Raw genomic sequence first — 18,795 nt, 5'->3', positions numbered from 1 at the left:
TATATATATTTATTTATCAACGTTCAGTTTTGTCGTCGACATAACATCGTTACGACATCATGTCGTAACATCAGTCGACTATTTGCGATGAACTGTGCTCTCCTAATAAATTGAGTAATAACGAGATATTGTTGTTTTAATATATAGAATCATAATAGTTTACAATCATAATAATGAGTAAAAAGTCAATCCTCACGTTTTTTGTCAACGGAAAGAAGGTCAGTGTAATAATTTATTATGTAAGTGCCGTGTAAATCAAATGATTCTTAAAAATTGATTTCAAATTAGCGAAAATCCTAATGCAAATGCTCGCATTGGACAAAATTTATTTTGAATTACGAAATAATAACTATGAATATTGTATTCGATGTACAAAACAATAAACTTAATTATTCCCGGGTTACCTAACATAGCCTATTAGAATTGCGCCGAATTTCGAAATAATGGGCGTACAGTAGGTACCTACCTAAGATAACTTTGGTATATTATACCTACCCATTATGTAGACCCACGACTAAAAAATAATATTATGTATTTCACTGATGGAAAAATGTGGAATTAAGAAATAACCAACATAATGTTGTAAACATACCACATTGAGGCGAGGTTCAATGGTTTTGACAGAAAATAAGACGTAGTCGGATAGGCGCCGAGTAAGAGGCGATGCAATATTTTTTTTATGTAAATACAGTCGACAATAGCAACCGTAACAAATCACATTATTCCTTCATAATCCCTGCGCACTAAAAGAAATCGCATCTGCGCATGTTTAATGAAGGGCCCATATGCGCCACGTAGGTCAAAATGGAGTTACAATTGATACAAAATTCCTTTCTAGAATAAACAATATGTTGAAATTACCTATTGTAAAATGTGGCAAATGCAAATTTTAAATTAAGTCAGCATTTATTTTGAAACCGATAAGTACGTATACGTCGGTCGAATCGATCAAGAGATGAAATTGTTCTTGAAAAAAAATAATATAAATAATTGAAGAAAATAAATATCCTAATTATTCGATGTGAGTAGGTGTCATTTTATTTTAAAATCTTTTATTTGTCAACAATACATGCCGAAACATTAATATTGTATCTTTGCAGGTGGTTGAACCAGATCCAGACCCAGAATGGACGTTGCTGTTTTACCTGAGAAGGAAGTTGAATCTGTGCGGCACGAAATTGGGCTGCGCAGAGGGAGGATGCGGCGCCTGCACCGTCATGGTATCTAAGTACAATCGCCAACAGAAAGAAATCATGTATCCTTTTATAATAATTAATCAGGGCTCGAAATGGATCTTAACGTACCGGAGCGCAGTTCGGTTCAGTTGTTGAAATCCCTGAAACTATCGCTCCGTCTTGTGGAAAAAAAAATATTAGACCATCTGAGTTAGGCAGTGAGATATCCAGGGTTCCAGTGGCTAGCTCAGGTGTCACAGGATTTTCAAAAAAGATATTTTAAATTTGAGAAATTAAATGAAACCACGTCTTTCTTGTGCGTAACTTGGTATTATATTTTCTTATCTTTAGTTTTACAGTCTGTCCGTCTACTCTTAACAAAGGACGCTCACTAACTTTTTTCCTCGGTGTTCCTTTTTTGAAAACTTCTCAAAACCCACGCCGACTTACGAAAGAGCTCTCGTGATTAGCCAAATCTGATCGGATGATCTTTGGATTCGGCGAATCACGAGCCTGACCCTGGCGCCGGCGCGCGAAGATTTTACCGTTGCGCATTGCGCGGCAAAATTTACAACATTTGAATTCTATATTTTATTTAGTCTTAAAATTATCTCTTTCATCCATCATCATTTATACTTTACAATTTATCTTAATTACACCTCCGCCCAGTATGTGATTTTCACACACCGGACGAAGGCCTTTACCTATGAATAAAAATATGTAATCAGATTAGATGTTTTATGAAGCCGTTTTTAGAGGTCAGGGTTACGTTTCGACTTATGACTACTAAATGATTATTTTACACCGGGAGAAGCCCGCCCGTAACAGGGATTTATCAGCAGGCCATATTATTATAACAAAAATCGAACACTCTTATTATTACCACGTTTTTCTTAGCTCGTATTCTTGTTTGTCCGGTGGTTGTTTATCCAGTACAAATCTTGCAATCGATCTTTAACTAACTTCCCGACTAGCTAGACCAGTCGTCGGCAAACTCATTAATTAGTCAACAGAGCCAAATATCAAAAGTACAATGATTGAGCTTCTTTTGAGAGCCATATTTCTTTAACTGAAATTATATAATATTACTAGCTGACCCGGCAAACGTTGTTCTGCCATATAAATTATTTATAGTGAATATTTTGGTTTTTAAATAAAAAATAACGAATGTATCGTAAGTGTGTGGGGATGGGATCTATGACAGAAAGAGGAATAGAGCGCTGTAGACGATGACCGCCGATAAAAACAAAAAAAACATCAACCATTCATTTTCTCAATTCAAAATGAGTAATGATGTTCATAATGAATGAATTACCTGTGACAGGATCTCGTTTTTTACTGTTTATGCAATATCCGTCTTGTCCCTTCCAGAAAATTAGCGGATATTGGAGGGCATTGTATGAACGGTGTGTGTCAGCGATGAACTCCAGATTATTGTTTCTTCTTCGAATCACGATTTCTCGCGTCGATGTGCGGTCGCCAACCATGATTCCAGCAATGTCGTCAACAACAGTCGCATTGAATCGACGTACGTGCTCTCCAACTGGTGTTTTATCAGGATTGATGACAATAGTGTGATTGTCACTTTGCAATTCGTGCATGTGTGCTTTGAAGAATTTCAATAATTCATTGTGCTCATTCAACAGGGCGTCCAGTTCGCCAACGATGCGCCTGGCATTAGGCGAATTGAGGCTATTGTAGCCGCAACGTGCATCCACATGATTGATGTCTTCACCGCCGCGCCCATGAAGTAGATTTGTAAAAATGTATGTGGTTCGTTTGGCATTGGCAGCAATGAGCCTACTTTGTGGTATACTTGGCCTTTGATTTGGAACGTAGAATGGAATTGTTGACCATTTGCCGCAGTATTGTGAACTATTTCTGTTGCTCCGGACGAAGTTATTTGGAAGCATGAATTGAATGTGTGAATGGACTTCAGGAACAGGTTTGAATCTGGAACCGTGCCGATGAGCAAGCCGTTCAATTGTTCAGGTGGTATCTCAATTTCTGGTAGTTGCACTTTTCATGATGCGCAACAAATCCCGGCTGACTCATGTTTGAATTTGAGCGCATGACAATGGGGACATTCTTTGTCCATAGCACCAATCAGCACTTTCGGATGAGCGGAATATTCAATATCTGGCTCGTACTCGAATGCGAGACGAAGGAACGAAGCGGATGTAAATGTTCGATGTACTTGTTGGCGTTGTCGGTCATTTGCTCTGCGTATGTTCACTACGAACCGGCGCGCTTGGCTCCGTTCCAATTGTCGTTGTTGATTTCGTTCAGCTCGTGCCTCTTGTGATTGAGATGCACGCAATTGCAACATGCTTACACGCACGTTTTTGTTATCTTGTTGGATTTGTTCGTCTGTTCTTTCTGCTCTACTATTTCGCATGTTTGTTGCTTTATTCGTTCGATGCCCCAAAATGGCCCCCCTTGCGTCTTACTGGCATTGTGCACTGTAATACACGCACATAAAAATAGATAAATTAAAATAAATCGTACAAAATTTTGCACGCACTGCGTTGTGATATGCCGAATGAAATGTCAAAATGACGCGACGCTTTTCTTGAATTCTTTTCGGACGTAGCGCCATCTGTCATTCAACAACATAAATAATTTCGTTCTGTTTGAAATACGAACGACGGTTAAATTTGTTCATACAAAAATAATAAAATCGCGATTAAAAAATGGGAGGGGAGGGGTAGGAGGATGAAAATTTGGGGTTATAGGTATTTTTTTATGCCAAACAATAAAAAAAATACAAAAAAAAAATTGTCAAAAAAATAAAAGAAAATTTTTCTAAATAGAGATACCCTAATCACCTAGCGGTATGAAATATACTTGTTGACCTATTCTCATACCTAACAAATATACATAAAAAAAATCATAAAAATCGGTCGAGCCATTTCGGAGGAGTTCGACCACAAACATCGTGACACGAGATTTTTATATATATAGAGATGTACACTGTTTATTACGTTAATAAACTTTAGGTAAAGATTTAAGTCTTAATTAAACTATAGGTACACTGAATAAAACTTGATACCATACTTAATAACGATCTTATTTATTGATAAAAAATAAATTGTACCTACGTAATGTATCCATAGAATTGAATCATGACAATCACTGACAAACACTTAATGTGCATAATGGCCTTGCATCTCCTTGAAAAGTTTGGGTAAGTCAGGTTTGTATGTTGAAGTTTTTAATTTTAAGCACTATTCCAGGTTCTCATCAATAAGACGACTTCAAGTAGAGTAGTTTGCGTGCCAAAGTCCTTAAGAAACCTCGATAGTAAATGCGAGGTATCCATAAAGGCATCTAGAAAAAAAAAAAAAAAAAAAAAAAAAAAAAGACGACTTCCCAATTGACTCTTGATTTCCTCTCTTAGAAATCTCTTTACTAATAACAAAACATGCAATATTAACATTGTTGGAAGATTGTATTCAGTAATTAAATACAGAACTTGATTTTTCTTGACTCTTCTAAAGTTCCTCAACGGCTTTCTTCCTTGCATCACCGACAGTGCTAAATGACGCATGTATAGTTGTAAATTGTCCCTCCAAATTTGAGTGTTATGAGCCAATTTTTCCCGACGAATAATAATACAGATCGATAGGCCATTTAAGTTTTGAATAAACGCGAAGGTCTCGGTACATTCAACTTTAAATTCACGGTTTTCGTCATCCGTTTTTCTTTGCTTCTTCTTTGTAGCGATGTCAAATAGGACAGAGGGAATTTGTGACAGAGCCGCACTCAAGGGGCCAAAGAGCCACATGTTTCCCGCCGCGGTTTTCCGACCACTGATCTAGACATTTGAAACTTTTAGAATATATCAGAACACGATGCCAATGCATTCTTTTAATACTTTTAGCCATATGTAAGTAGAATTGAATTCATTTTCAGTTAATTCTGTTTTGCATGAAAAGTTATTTCGGAAGAAATCCGTAATCCAATCCACTGGTAGCTAAGGGGGTGGTCCTAGCAACTAAATTATTAATATATACGTGCGTTACTATGGAAATCAAAATGACATTTCAGTATTTTATATTTGTTTGTTTGTTGCAAAATAGCAAAAAAATTATTTGTTGACAATTGCCTTATTTGTCCTAAATAATTAAAACATAGAATTGTCAAGTTTATATGATTAAACAAAAAATTTAAAAACATGGTATATAAAAAGTTTTTTTTTTATCTTGTAATTATTATAAAATATATACACAATTAGGTAAATATGTTAATAATTTCGGAAATTTATCGAACGCTCCGGTTCGTAAAATTTTCCATTTTGAGTTAATAAACAAACTCTGTTATTTTCCACTCTTTTTTATGATTGCTGGTAGTAAGTTATCTAAAAACAGTATCTCAGTAATTAATACTAGTTTTGATTTATGGATCTAATTTTGGATTAATGATTCCTAGTGGTAAAAGTCCGTTAAATCTATCTTTAGCATGGTCCCCGCAAAGGGTAGGCTGACAGAGCTTTAGCCTAGGCCCTAGGGGTCCGGGATCTGAAGGGGGCCGGCATGACGGGTCGTCCTGATAAGTGAGATAAACATTCATCACAAATTTGCCCTAATGGGAAAAAGTAGCCTGTGGTGCTATTTTACGTGACGAATATTAACATTTTAAAATATCTAGTTATATGATACAATTTTTGATTATTGTATGTTGATAATTAACTTAATAATAATTCAAGTGAATTTATTCAAAGATACAAGATACAGAATACCATTAATTTTATCTTAAACACCATTAAGAAAACGCTTCTGTAGAGCGTCCCACTGCCTTTAAGCCTATCGATGGGTAGGGGGGCCCGCTTCAGGATGTGGGAGCAATGTTTCTTAACCTTTTACATCCGCGGACCACAAAAATATCAAAATATGTTTTGCGGACCATCAACATTGGAATAAAATAATAAGTATTTATATAACTGATTTTTTATTCAAAACAATTAATTTTGCAACACAGTATGCCTATATAACAATATTTAAGTATATTAAAATAGACAGTAACAAAAAAATATAATTTAAAAATTCGTAAAATTCGATTGTTTATCGAAATTGAATTTAAATATAAGCTTTTAAAAATGGATACGAACTATTTTTGAACTGCAGAAAATTTTGCGGCCCACCCCAAAATCTTGGCGGACCACCGGTTAAGAAACTATGACCTATCTAATAATATTACCGTTATAATATTACCATAGCAGTACCTAGACGTCTGGCTCAGACACACGACACTGCAGTTTGCGTGCATCGACGCAGGTCTTAGGTACTTGATTCCGAATGTATCCAATTAGAATCAATCTCCAATATAGCTGAGGCTTCCATCGCTTCGTCCAAGGCCAGCACGTGACTAACAGCATAGAGCAATTAAGGCAGAAAACTGTTCATATTAGTATATTAAAATACCTAGCTATTAAAAACAATGTATCTAGAAGTTATCTAATTAATCGTTGGAAGATGCCGGTATACGTGAAGAGCAATAATCATTTTGAAATCTGTCTTAAAATTACTTATATATTATCCCACAAATTTAACATTGACACCTATTAATTATTATAGAATTGATGTCCTTAACTTACTCTCACATCAGTCATTTGGCAGTAAACGCATGCCTCGCTCCCGTGTGTTCGATGCACGGCCTAGCTGTGACGACAGTAGAAGGAATTGGCTCCACAAAAACACGCCTCCATCCAGTGCAAGAACGCATCGCTAAGGCTCATGGATCTCAGTGTGGATTCTGCACTCCCGGAATAGTCATGTCCATGTACACTCTGCTGAGATCATTACCGAAGCCTTCATATGAAGACTTGGAAGTCGCTTTCCAAGGAAATCTATGTCGGTGCACAGGATACAGACCCATCATTGAGGGCTACAAGTCTTTCACCAAAGAATGGGAGAGGAACCAAGTAGCTGCCACCAACGGTAACAAGGTCTGCGGCCTTGGCGAGAAATGCTGTAAGAATGGCGGTAATGGATATTCTGGAGCTGATGACCCACAAGAAACATTCAATCATAGTCAATTCAAGCCGCTTGATCCATCACAGGAACCGATTTTCCCACCAGAATTAAAGATGTCATCCATCTATGATGAACAGAAATTACTTTTTAAAGAAAAGAACCAAGTAGCTGCCACCAACGGAAACAATATTTGTGGTCTGGGAGAGAAGTGCTGTAAGAATGGAGGCGATGGTTATTTTACAGATGATGACCCGCAACAAACTTTCGATTCCAGTCAATTCAAGCCCCATGATCCATCGCAGGAACCGATTTTTCCACCAGAATTAAAAATGTCATCCGTCTATGATGAGCAGAAACTATTTTTCAAAGGAAAAAGTGTCACATGGCACCGTCCAACGTCTCTTGAAGACATTGTGAATCTGAAGAGTCTCCATAATGATGCCAAAATAGTCACCGGGAATACTGAAATAGGAGTTGAAGTCAAATTCAAAAACTGTATTTATTCAGTCATTATTATGCCAAATCTTATAAAGAGCCTTAAGGAACTGGAAGTGACAGATAGTGGACTAAGAATCGGAGCTGCTGTCACTTTGACAGATATGGAGACAAGTATGAAACAATTGATGAAAACTCTTCCTCTGCACAAAACCAAGATTTTTAAGGCGATTGTAGAAATGCTCTACTGGTTTGCGGGGAAACAAATCAGGAATGTTGCTTCTGTAGGTGGAAACATAATGACAGGAAGCCCGATTTCTGATCTGAATCCAATATTTTTAGCAGCCGGAATTGCCCTGAATCTAAAAAGTAATACTAATGAAAGAAGTATTATTATGGATGAATCGTTCTTCACTGGATATAGAAAGAATATTGTTCTCCCTGATGAAATTCTGGTATCGATTGAAGTGCCATTTACAAAAGAGAATCAGTATTTTAAAGCATTCAAACAAGCCAAACGTCGAGAAGATGACATTACTATAGTCAATATGGCATTGAATGTCCATTTTGAATTGACGACTGGAAAAATATCACATATTTCGACAGCTTTCGGTGGCATGGCGCCTATCACTGTTTTAACTAAAAATACAAGCAAAGCTTTAGTGGGACATGCTTGGAATGAAGCCATGCTCCAAAAAGCCTACACGAACTTGTTGAAAGATCTTTCCTTGGATCCATCCGCCCCGGGTGGTATGATTCAGTATCGACGATCTCTCACATTGAGTTTGTTCTTTAAGGCATATTTAGAGATTACTCAAGAATTATCAGAAGTTTTGTCAAACGTCGCTACTGTAAATGACTATGATAAGAGTGGAATAGGTGGCATTGAACATGTTGCATTAAAAAGCTCCCAATATTTTAGTCTGCCTTCTGATAAACAATCGCCAATAGACCCTATAGGACGGCCGATTGTTCACGTATCTGGATTAAAACAGGCGACCGGAGAAGCAGTCTATTGTGACGATATGCCATTATTAGAAGGAGAACTCTTTCTTGCTCTCATTCTTAGTACAAAAGCGCATGCCAATATTGTTTCCATCGATCCGACAGAAGCCTTACAGATAGAAGGAGTCCGTGCATTCTTTTCTTCAGTAGATCTGGAAGGAGACAGAAATCTTGTCGGGACATACATACACGATGAAGAATTATTCCGATCAAAGACAGTTACGAGTCAAGGTCAAAGTTTGGGAGCGATTGTTGCAGTAGATCAAATCACTGCCCAGAAAGCAGCTAAACGTGTGAAAGTTGTTTACGAAGACCTAAAGCCTCTTATAATAACTATCCATGATGCAATTCGTGAAAACTCCTTTTATCCCGGTTCTCTGAAAATATGTACCGGAGATGTTGCAACAGCGTTCCAAAACGCAGATCATGTAATCGAAAATGATTTCCATATCGGAGGACAGGAGCATTTCTATTTAGAAACACAAGTCAGCCGGGCTGTTCCCAAAGAGGACAATGAATTGGAATTATTCAGCTCTAGCCAACATCCTGCAGAAATCAGCGTATGTATTATTGTTCAATGCTTGACATTTAATATAATATCATATTTTCTTCTACGGAGTCGTTTGTTTCTATTACTTTCTTCTAACTGCTGAAGTCTTTTACATGTCCTAAGTTACCCAGAATTTTGCTACATTCCATTTGTCTATAGATTGTCCGATCAGTGCAATACAAATAACATTTTGCGTTTCTTACTTGTTTGTATAGAGAAAAGTTGACGTGTAGAAATATTTATTAGCAATAATTTATTGTTTACTTTATTCTATTTAATCAACATGGCTTGACAATATGGAATATACCTAATAAAATTATTCATTAAATATTATGATATTGCCAGCATTAAATGGCTACATTTTAGGTTTAATATAATATAATATAATCATGTCTTTTTTAAGTTAAAAAGACTCCCCATTTTGGGATTTCGCTTGAGGGCGGCCGTAATCCTTGAGGTAGGCCTGAGTATGCTCAAAAATAATTCAATACTAACCTTACATTGCAGAAACTAACCGCTCATATTCTCGGAGTTCCAATTAACAGAATTGTCACAAAGGTTAAACGAATCGGAGGTGGGTTTGGAGGAAAAGGGGCCCGCGCGTTGCTTGTCGCTTTACCTGTGGCTTTGGCCGCATTCAAACTCCAAAAACCAGTCCGGTGCATGCTCGACAGAGATGAAGACATGATGATGACGGGGGGACGACACCCATTTTACTTCAAGTATAAGGTCGCGTTCAACAATGATGGAAAGATTAAGGGCCTTGTAATTCACATGTATAGCAATGCTGGCTATTCTGAAGAAAACTCACCAAGGGTAAGTAGCTTATGACTTAAATAATAAAAAAACATCAATTCAGATTATCGACCTCACACTGGCTCCTGTATCTCTTAAAGAATACGATTTTACCGAAATAATTTTCTTAATACACATACTATGTTGAAAATCTATAAATTACTAGCGATTACCCTGCATGCGTTGCAATGCCACTCAAAGAAAGAAAGTGTTTGTGTTTTAATTCTGTTTATTGAAGTACTTTGGGATACACAATATTTTTTGTTTTCCCGTCTGGTACGTACACGAATAAATCAGAAGGTTTTTCAATGCGTGAGTAGGCCACATACAACTGTCCATGTGAGAAGCATGGATTTCACAAATTTGGTATAGGAACACATACGAATAGAAGAAGATTAAAGAGAAGAAGAAGAAAATCATTGTACCATATTACCAGTACCAATAGCTTTCCATAAAAAACAGAATTAACTGAAAATGAATTCAATTCTGCTTAAAAATTTATTTATCATATATTGTTTCAAATGTAATAAATGTCCATAAAAACAAAACAATGGATTGGTTGGTCGATGGTGTACGTGCGGCTGGGGTACAGAAAGTCCCAAAACGTTATTAGATTTTTTTTTTTTTGCGTATTCATTAATAACCATTTATTGATAAAAATGATAAAAACGCTTTGTGATGATATCCATTTTTTCCATCAAGAGTCGTTTGTTTGTTTCCATCTTCCTCCACCGGAAATCCAGCGATTTTATAAGCCCACGTAACGATGGGGGAGACAATGAGGAGGGCTGAAATTTATACCAATGTTTAATTGTTTATGCAATATCGCCAGTGCAGGTAAATGTTTCTTTTATATACTTTTTTTTTTCTTCTTATAATTTTTTTCCCCGACCATGTCCGATCCTAATAGGATCATATGGGCCTCCACAGAGTAGAGGTTTGTAATTCTTTTTTTGTTTAATACCTTGTTCGAAATCATCGATGTTGAATTCGCTTTTCACTTCCTTTTGCGCGAAGAGAAACTGGATTCTCCACCCATTTTTTTTTTTAATTTCAAAATTTCAAATGTGCGGAAGAGGACTTTTTTACCTCTTTTGGTGAAATTTTTTTCTCGGCTCGCCAAAGTTTCTTCTATTACGAAATCATAAGACTTTGTACCAATTTATAATACGGATATTACGAAATTAAGATAAGAATACATTTTTCCGATATTCAAAATTATAGTATTTTGGGCGTAGTATACCTTTTTATATCGTACATAGTACGCAGACCAAAATTATAGTACAAATACTATAATTATAGTACGGTTGGCAACACCGGTGCGCGTATTCGTACGCATACAATCCACGAACCGAATCATTGTTTTGTTTTTATTTGATATTAATTATTGCCGGTAATAGGTATTATCTACGAATAAAAAAAGAAAGGAAGGAGCACACCGATTCATTGCAGTATAAAAACGGGCAACCAAATCCGCCATCTTGGAAAGCAACGATTTTGCGTTAAACTACTATCACGTGGTCTGTACGTGTGCGTAAACTTCGTATGTGTTTGTAATTTTGTGTAGTGTGTCACGAAATGTCGGCCATATTTGCAGGCCTTTCTGATTGCCGTGATTAATTGTACACATGTTCAATCCTTCTTCTTTTTTTATTAGTAAATGTACTATTGTCGCGACAAAACTACACAATTGGGGCAATTCTAACATTCATGCATGCATGAAGTTAGACGCATTCTAACTTTTATTTTATATGGTTCATATTTGGGGAAATACATTCATGTATGTGTAAAGGCTTTATTGTTTTGAATAGAATTTTATTTTACTTTTCCTAGGTTATGGAAACAGCATTACTTAAGTGCGATAGTGCATATAAAATTCCTAACTTAGAAGCATATGGACACCTTTGTAAAACTCACATGCCATCAAACACAGCATTCCGAGGGTTCGGAGGACCACAGGCGATGCTGGCCATGGAGAATATTATTAGAGATATTTCCATTGTCATTAAAAGGAGTTCCCCTGAAATCGCATTCCTCAATCTATACAAAGAAGGAGACACTACTCATTACAACCAGATTCTGACGAATTGTACTATTAGGCGGTGCTGGGACGAGTGCATGGATAAATCCAACTACTTAAAAAGGAAACGAGAAGTCGATGAATACAATAGGTGCGGTATTTTGCATATTAATAACAATTATTCAATCAGGGGGTCTATACTATACACAAGGCGCCTATCGACGGTAGTTTATCATATGTATGTACATATTGAGCTATTATAATTGTTACAATAAGTTAACCGTATAAACACAGCCAACTGAGAGGCTGTTAAAACATGACACTTTTTGAGAGTTTAGACGCTTAACTTATTGTAATAATTAGCCGTGTAGAGGTTTACCCAACTCTACAACCGAAGTATTATTGTCTATGTTCATTTATATACCATAGACAATAATACTGAGCGGAAATGACAGGCAACCAATTAGTTGCAATTTCGGCCTTGAACTGTACAGTCAAAATATACACGAGCAACTCCGTGTAAAATTAAAACCATAATGTAAACCTTACATAACAAACTTCAATACCAATGTGACAGTCTTCTTTAATGCCGTGTACCTATAATCTAAAATTCTTCTTAAATTACCTATAATCTAAAAAGAATTATGCATTTTATTATTCAAAAATGGGCACGATTAACACATTTGAAGATAATTCTAAAGATACTGATTATAAGCTATGTCTTTGACCATTCAAATGTGATAAACATCCTACGAATAATGTTTGCTTTATAATAATATAATACTCGTAACACCACTTCACATGGACGTACTGAAATATGACTATATTCTAAAACATTAGAGCGAGAGGTTTAAAAGAATACTACTTTATGTAATAAAAATACTTTATGCAGTCATTAAATGTTTAAAATAAATATAAAGGATAATAAGGCTTCAAAATTATATAAATAGATTATTTACAACGCTTAATTAATGTCTAGGTTATGCTTTGAAAATACCATAAAAGCTCCATTTTGACCTACGCTGAGCATAATATGTGCCCTTAAGCATTTTGCATTACGGCACGTAACGTTTCTGACTCCATTTTCCAGGTTCATGAATTGTATATCAGGAGCCGTCAAATCTAGGAGACGGGCGTTGGAGGCCGAGCGGAATCTGATTTTTTCGAAATAATTCGGCCAATTAATAGGCCCTCGAAGAAACTCCATTATCGCCCTCGCGGTGTTCACTGGGACTCCATCCTGCTGGAACCTTATGGCAGGATTATTCAAAATTTCCGAACGTAAAAAATCTCTACCAAGGTCCGGTGAACCGCCCCAGAGATGGTTTGTCGATATTCTTCGTCAGTTATCTGGATATCAAAGCTGGAATGGAGTGGATTTGCACATCTTGATAAAATATTGAATAAGTTTACCGTAAAACGTCAAGTTTACTGCTTAGTCAATAGTTTTCTTTTCAGTAGTTACTTGTTACCTACTTACTTACTGTATGTGCGTACACAACTCAAACGATTGTAATAATATTTTATTATATTCCAGGAAAAATCGTTGGAAAAAACGAGGAATAGCTATACTACCAACCAAATATGGAATATCAATTACAGTAAAATGGCTAAATCAAGCTGGAGCATTGGTTTTAGTTTACACGGACGGTTCTGTGTTGTTAGCATACGGTGGTACAGAAATGGGCCAGGGACTACACACTAAAATGATACAAGTTACATCACGCATCTTCGGAATTGACTCTTCCAAGATTTACATCTCGGAAACATCCACTGATAAAGTTCCAAACACGGGTCCCACAGCGGCTAGCACTAGCTCAGACATAAATGGAATGGCAATAATGAACGCATGCAATACCATAGTAGAAAGACTCGCCCCAATAAAAAAACGTAATCCAAAAGGAACATGGGAAGATTGGATCAAAGAAGCCTATTTAGAATGCATCAGTCTATCAGCAGTTGGGTATTACTATACACCAGGTATCGATTACGATATGACTAAAGCAACTGGTACACCATTCAATTATTTTACTTATGGAGTCGGTTGCTCCGAAGTTGAAATAGACTGCTTGACCGGAGACCATAAATTACGCCGTACCGACATTGTGATGGATGTGGGGGACAGTCTAAACCCTGCCATAGACATTGGACAGATTGAAGGAGCTTTCATGCAGGGATATGGGCTTTTCACTTTAGAAGAACTGATATTTTCTCCTACGGGAACTCTCTATAATAGAGGTCCTGGAGCATATAAAATCCCTGGATTTGCAGATATTCCAGCAGAATTTAATGTTTCTCTTTTGAAGGGTGCACCAAATCCTAGAGCGATTTACTCTTCTAAGGTAAAATTATTCTTCTACAACACTTTCAAAATATTAACGTTAGATAGTCCTGAAATACTCCAATTTCGAAATCAATTAACTTTACTTTAATTGATTTTTTTATATTATCACTGATTATAAACCCAATAAGAATTGACACAAATAAATTATAACACAAGATACTTAGACGCGTAAGTGGAGTTGGGTATTTCCCGAGAAAATCTAAATCTTGAGATTCGTGATTTTCCGAAATGATGAAATTTTGAATTCTCGAGATTCGGGATTTCCAGAAAAGAGTTCTCGGGAATTCTCGAGATATCGGGAAATTTAAAAAAAAAACCTGTAAAAATCCTAAAATCAGTGTAAAAACAGACAAATTCCAAAAAAATATGATTTTTTTTATTTATATAAGAAGACAAACGAAATAGAAGTAAGAAAACAGAAATAATTAAAATCATTACTTATTAAAATGGAATTTCAAAAAACACGGACTGTTAATCGCTGCATCTGATAATCGCGTACGCTTTTGAGATACAAAATTCCATGATGTTGCAAAAATTGCGCTCATTTTGAGTCGACGTTGGCTTAATTGTGTTAAATACCCCGATCAGTCTTTGACCGTTTTGTATTTTCTGTCCACTTTTTTGATATAGAAAATCATTTTTTCAATTAATATTAAATTTGATAATAAAGAAATCCTGAATCCCGAGAAAATATTCTCGAGATCCAGGATTTCCCGAAATGTTAAAAATTTCTATTCTCGAGATTCTGGATGGAAAATTTCTCGAGAATTCCCGTCGGGAAATTCCCGAAACCCAACTCTACGCGTAAGTCCATAAAATACGCATCTATCTTTAAGATGCCATCATCAGAAACTTATATTGCGCCACCTACAGAATCCAAACATAATAGTACATCATATATAGCAGATAGTAAATCTATGGAAGGGAGTAGCCCAGAACAAAACCATTAAAAAAATGAAGACAGACTTAACTAATTCGAGCTAAATAAGCAACTATGTATGTATGGTGTTTATTGCCAAGATAGCCCAGATGGTTCTGCATCGCGCTCTTAATGTTTTACTCTTTTTAATACATGGTTTTAGGGTATTGGAGAACCTCCATTATTCTTGGCATCGTCGGCATTCTTCGCAATCAGAGATGCGATCGCATCGGCTCGGGCAGACAGCAAGGCCAATCCTCAATTCAAATTAGATTCTCCGGCCACTGCTGCCAGAATCAGGATGGCCTGCCAGGACAACATAACGGCAATGGTATATTATTTTAAACCTTTATAAGTTATGAATTAATAGCACTGCCTAGTAATAAATCAATAAGCATTTTATTAAACACTCGTGAAAGGAGAAAAACCAATATCCGATTCCAAAACCTATGTCTTACTAAGACGACCCCCAATAGTGGGATCCTTGACATGTGATGTGTGTGCACCAAATGTTAAAATTAGGTCCTAGACTAGAAGAACCTTTATAATAAAAAATCATACCACTGACCTTTTGAAGAGTACGGTGAGTGGTGACCATACTTTATTAGAGGAAATGCGGGGTTTTTCGTCATTTTTCGTTAAATCCATCAACATTGAAAGTCGAGATCATTTCAGATTTTTTTCCGTCCGACCTGTTTTCCCAAAAAAATCACGTTTTATTCATTTATATTTTCTAGAAAAATCGATATTGTTTAAATTAGAAATATATGTTAAAACTCAATTTTATCAATAATATGTTAAAACTCATTTTTATCAATAAAAAGATTTACGAAATATGATCTTCTAATAAAAATCTGACAATCTGAAAAAATTAGAGTTTACTTTTACGTTAAAAAAAAAATATAGGTAGGTATTGTTAATGTGTTTTACTAAAATTGTCAATAAAATATATTTATTTCATTTTCAAATTGAATTTTAAATAATCTGCCGGATATTATAGTAGACTACTAACTGTGATCAACCGTATGTAGAGCCTATATCCGGTTTCATTAATATTATGTTGTGACATATATTGCAAATAATTAAAAAATTATACAAACACAAACCAAAATATCTGCCAGTCACAGCCATCTCTAAGGATTGCTTTTCAAAAAAATGTGATTTTCATTTGTTTGTTTGAATTGAATTGAATGTTTGAATTGTTTCATTTTATATACCTATCAAGGTTTTCATTGTATGTATATTATTTATGTAACATGATTATTATTCCACAATATATTTCGCAAATAAGTTATAGATACATCTGAACGATGTCAACAACAAAATGAGGTATTTTTGTTTTATTTTTCCAGCTCGATGAACCAGAAGAAGGGAGCTACACGCCATGGAATATTATACCTTAAAGATTCAAGATGATACGTCGTCGAACATGCTATCTCGTGGGATTTTGAATGGCTACCTATAACATGCCACGTGTATTTTACAATCATGATTTGAAAACGTGATAGATGGTCTGGGCGACGTCTTGAATCCAAAATGGCGACTGCTCCAGACATTAATAAGAGAAAAAAAAATCTTTTCACAGTTGTTCTATGAAAATTTTTAAATAAACAAAATGGTCATTATTTACTTCTTCGTACCTAGAACAGTGCTCGGAATGGACCGGAGCGCCGTTTCGGTTCATGGAATTCTCAAAATTATTGCTTTGTCTCGTGGAAAAAATAATTTGACCATCTGAACAAGATCGGTCATGTATCTACCGAACAAAAAAAATATAACACACATAACATTGATAACTATGTTAATATTTTCGGAAAATTATTGAGCGCTCCGGTTCGTAAAATTTTCCATTTTGAGCGCTGACCTAGAATAATTCTAGTTATAATTAGTATTCTAAGCTAAACTTCTGTTGAACACGTATAACGAAAAGAATTTTATTTTGGGTATATTTGGGATTTTTTTTTAACTAGTCCTTAATACTACGAAGTATAAAATCCCATGGATTCCCTACATATTGTTTTTATGACATATTATGCTCCAGGACTAATTTATTAATTGTAGGAAAATGTAATTTTTCAAAGCATATTTTAAAAATTAATTCTACATAATATTTAAAATACCTACTGGTAATAGGTATTATTATACCTTTCAGGATGAAGCCGATCTTGGGTTTGTAGTACACAATTATGCAATAAGAATGTATGTACTAATAAAACGTCGCTTAACTAAACAGTTGAAGTGTTTTTTTTATTTCTAATTATACTTTTATATTTTTAAAAAAAATGAAAAACAATATGTGTTGGTACCTATTTGCCAGACACAGGATTCGAGCCTGAGACCCACGACATTTTAAGCTGGCGCGTAAACTGCTCGGCCATTGTGGGAGTCTTTTCTTAGTTCGTAAATAAAGCATGTTTTTTAATAGCTCGTTTTATGCATAAATATACATTTGTGTGTAAAAGTGTTACCACTTTAACTCGCGGGTTCCCAACCTATGGGTTGCAACCCCGAAGGTGGTCGCGACGGGTTTTCTGTGGGGTCACCAACTTATACAGTCAACTAAAAAAATATTCACTATAATGCAATTTTTATTTTTAATGGTGACTTAAAGTTGACATCTCAAATCCCTTGAAAACGAACTTCAGCGTTTCTTCCCTGAGCTGAAAGAAGAAGAAACTACATTGACACGGAATCCATTCTCTGCTTACCTTGATGTAGCCAGCATTCCCGATGAATTACAATATGAATTCTTGGATTTGCGGAATGATTCCTCGACACGTAGCTTGTTTAATGAAAAATTGCTCACACAATTCTGGTGTGGTATTTATCATTCATACCAGGGCTCGAAATGGATCGGAACGCACCGGAGCGCCGTTCCGGTTCATAAAATCCCCTAAACAATCGTTCTGTTTCGCGGAACTATTTATTTTACCATCTGAGCTAGATAGGCTATGTATAATATGACACCAAATCTAACATACTTATTTTGATAAAATACATATAAAATTAAATAGCTATGTTAATATTTTCGTATAATTATCAAGCGCTCCGGTTCGTAAAATTTTCCATTTCGAGCGCTGATTCATACCCAAATGTGACGATGCTTGCCTTTCGAGTTTAAGTTCAATCTGTATCTACATATTATCTCTGCGAGAGTGGATTTTCAACTCTTCTTCGTTTAAAAACAAAAGAAAGAAATAAATTAAATGTTGAGAATGACATGAGGTTGGCGTTAACAAAAATTCACCCGAGAATTTTGAGACAGGTTAATAACATGCAATTTCAACCATCCCATTAAATTAATTATTAAGAGTGTACATAAGTGAAACGGCAAATAATTTTCAACACTATATAGGACGTAATTTCGGCCGTGTTGCCATTCCGAGAGCGATAGTCGACTTGTGAGCACGTCAATTTGTTTTGTGATGGCGTCGGAGGAATATATTCTTAAATCGTGTAAATATGACTAAAAAACGTTCCGCATGTACTTGAAAAAGAAAACATGTCAATGAATATACTATTATTAGTAGTAATATAACAATGAACATAACATTAGATGGACGCATGTTGGATTTTT

At 35.7% G+C, this 18,795-nt stretch overlaps 1 protein-coding gene across 1 annotated transcript; it reads left to right on the top strand.

The window, feature by feature from the left end:
* Positions 1–25: 25 nt before the first annotated feature.
* On the top strand, positions 26–18,398 carry LOC147078275 (xanthine dehydrogenase-like). Its single transcript, XM_085958039.1, has 8 exons — positions 26–218; positions 1,101–1,255; positions 6,783–9,150; positions 9,648–9,956; positions 11,769–12,106; positions 13,493–14,297; positions 15,382–15,549; positions 16,571–18,398. The coding sequence occupies exons 1-8, from the start codon at positions 174–176 to the stop codon at positions 16,619–16,621; spliced, it is 4,239 nt and encodes a 1,412-aa protein (XP_085814165.1). The 5' UTR covers positions 26–173; the 3' UTR covers positions 16,622–18,398.
* The last annotated feature ends 397 nt before the right edge of the window (positions 18,399–18,795 follow it).

The sequence above is a fragment of the Rhyacophila brunnea genome, unplaced genomic scaffold (assembly GCF_057557595.1).
Source record: "Rhyacophila brunnea isolate RB1 unplaced genomic scaffold, BYU_Rbru_1.0 scaffold_11, whole genome shotgun sequence".
NCBI classification, from domain to species: domain Eukaryota; kingdom Metazoa; phylum Arthropoda; class Insecta; order Trichoptera; family Rhyacophilidae; genus Rhyacophila; species Rhyacophila brunnea.
The sequence above is the reverse complement of the archived record's forward strand: the minus strand, read 5'-3'. Positions and strand labels throughout refer to the sequence as shown.

Bases quoted from the DNA above. Each gene is read 5' to 3' on its own strand.
- LOC147078275 (XM_085958039.1), top strand. From the start codon at position 174: ATGAGTAAAAAGTCAATCCTCACGTTTTTTGTCAACGGAAAGAAG. The intron at 219-1,100 runs GTCAGTGTAATA...GTATCTTTGCAG, and splicing joins TTTTTGTCAACGGAAAGAAG to GTGGTTGAACCAGATCCAGA. The intron at 1,256-6,782 runs GTATCCTTTTAT...CTCTCACATCAG, and splicing joins CGCCAACAGAAAGAAATCAT to TCATTTGGCAGTAAACGCAT.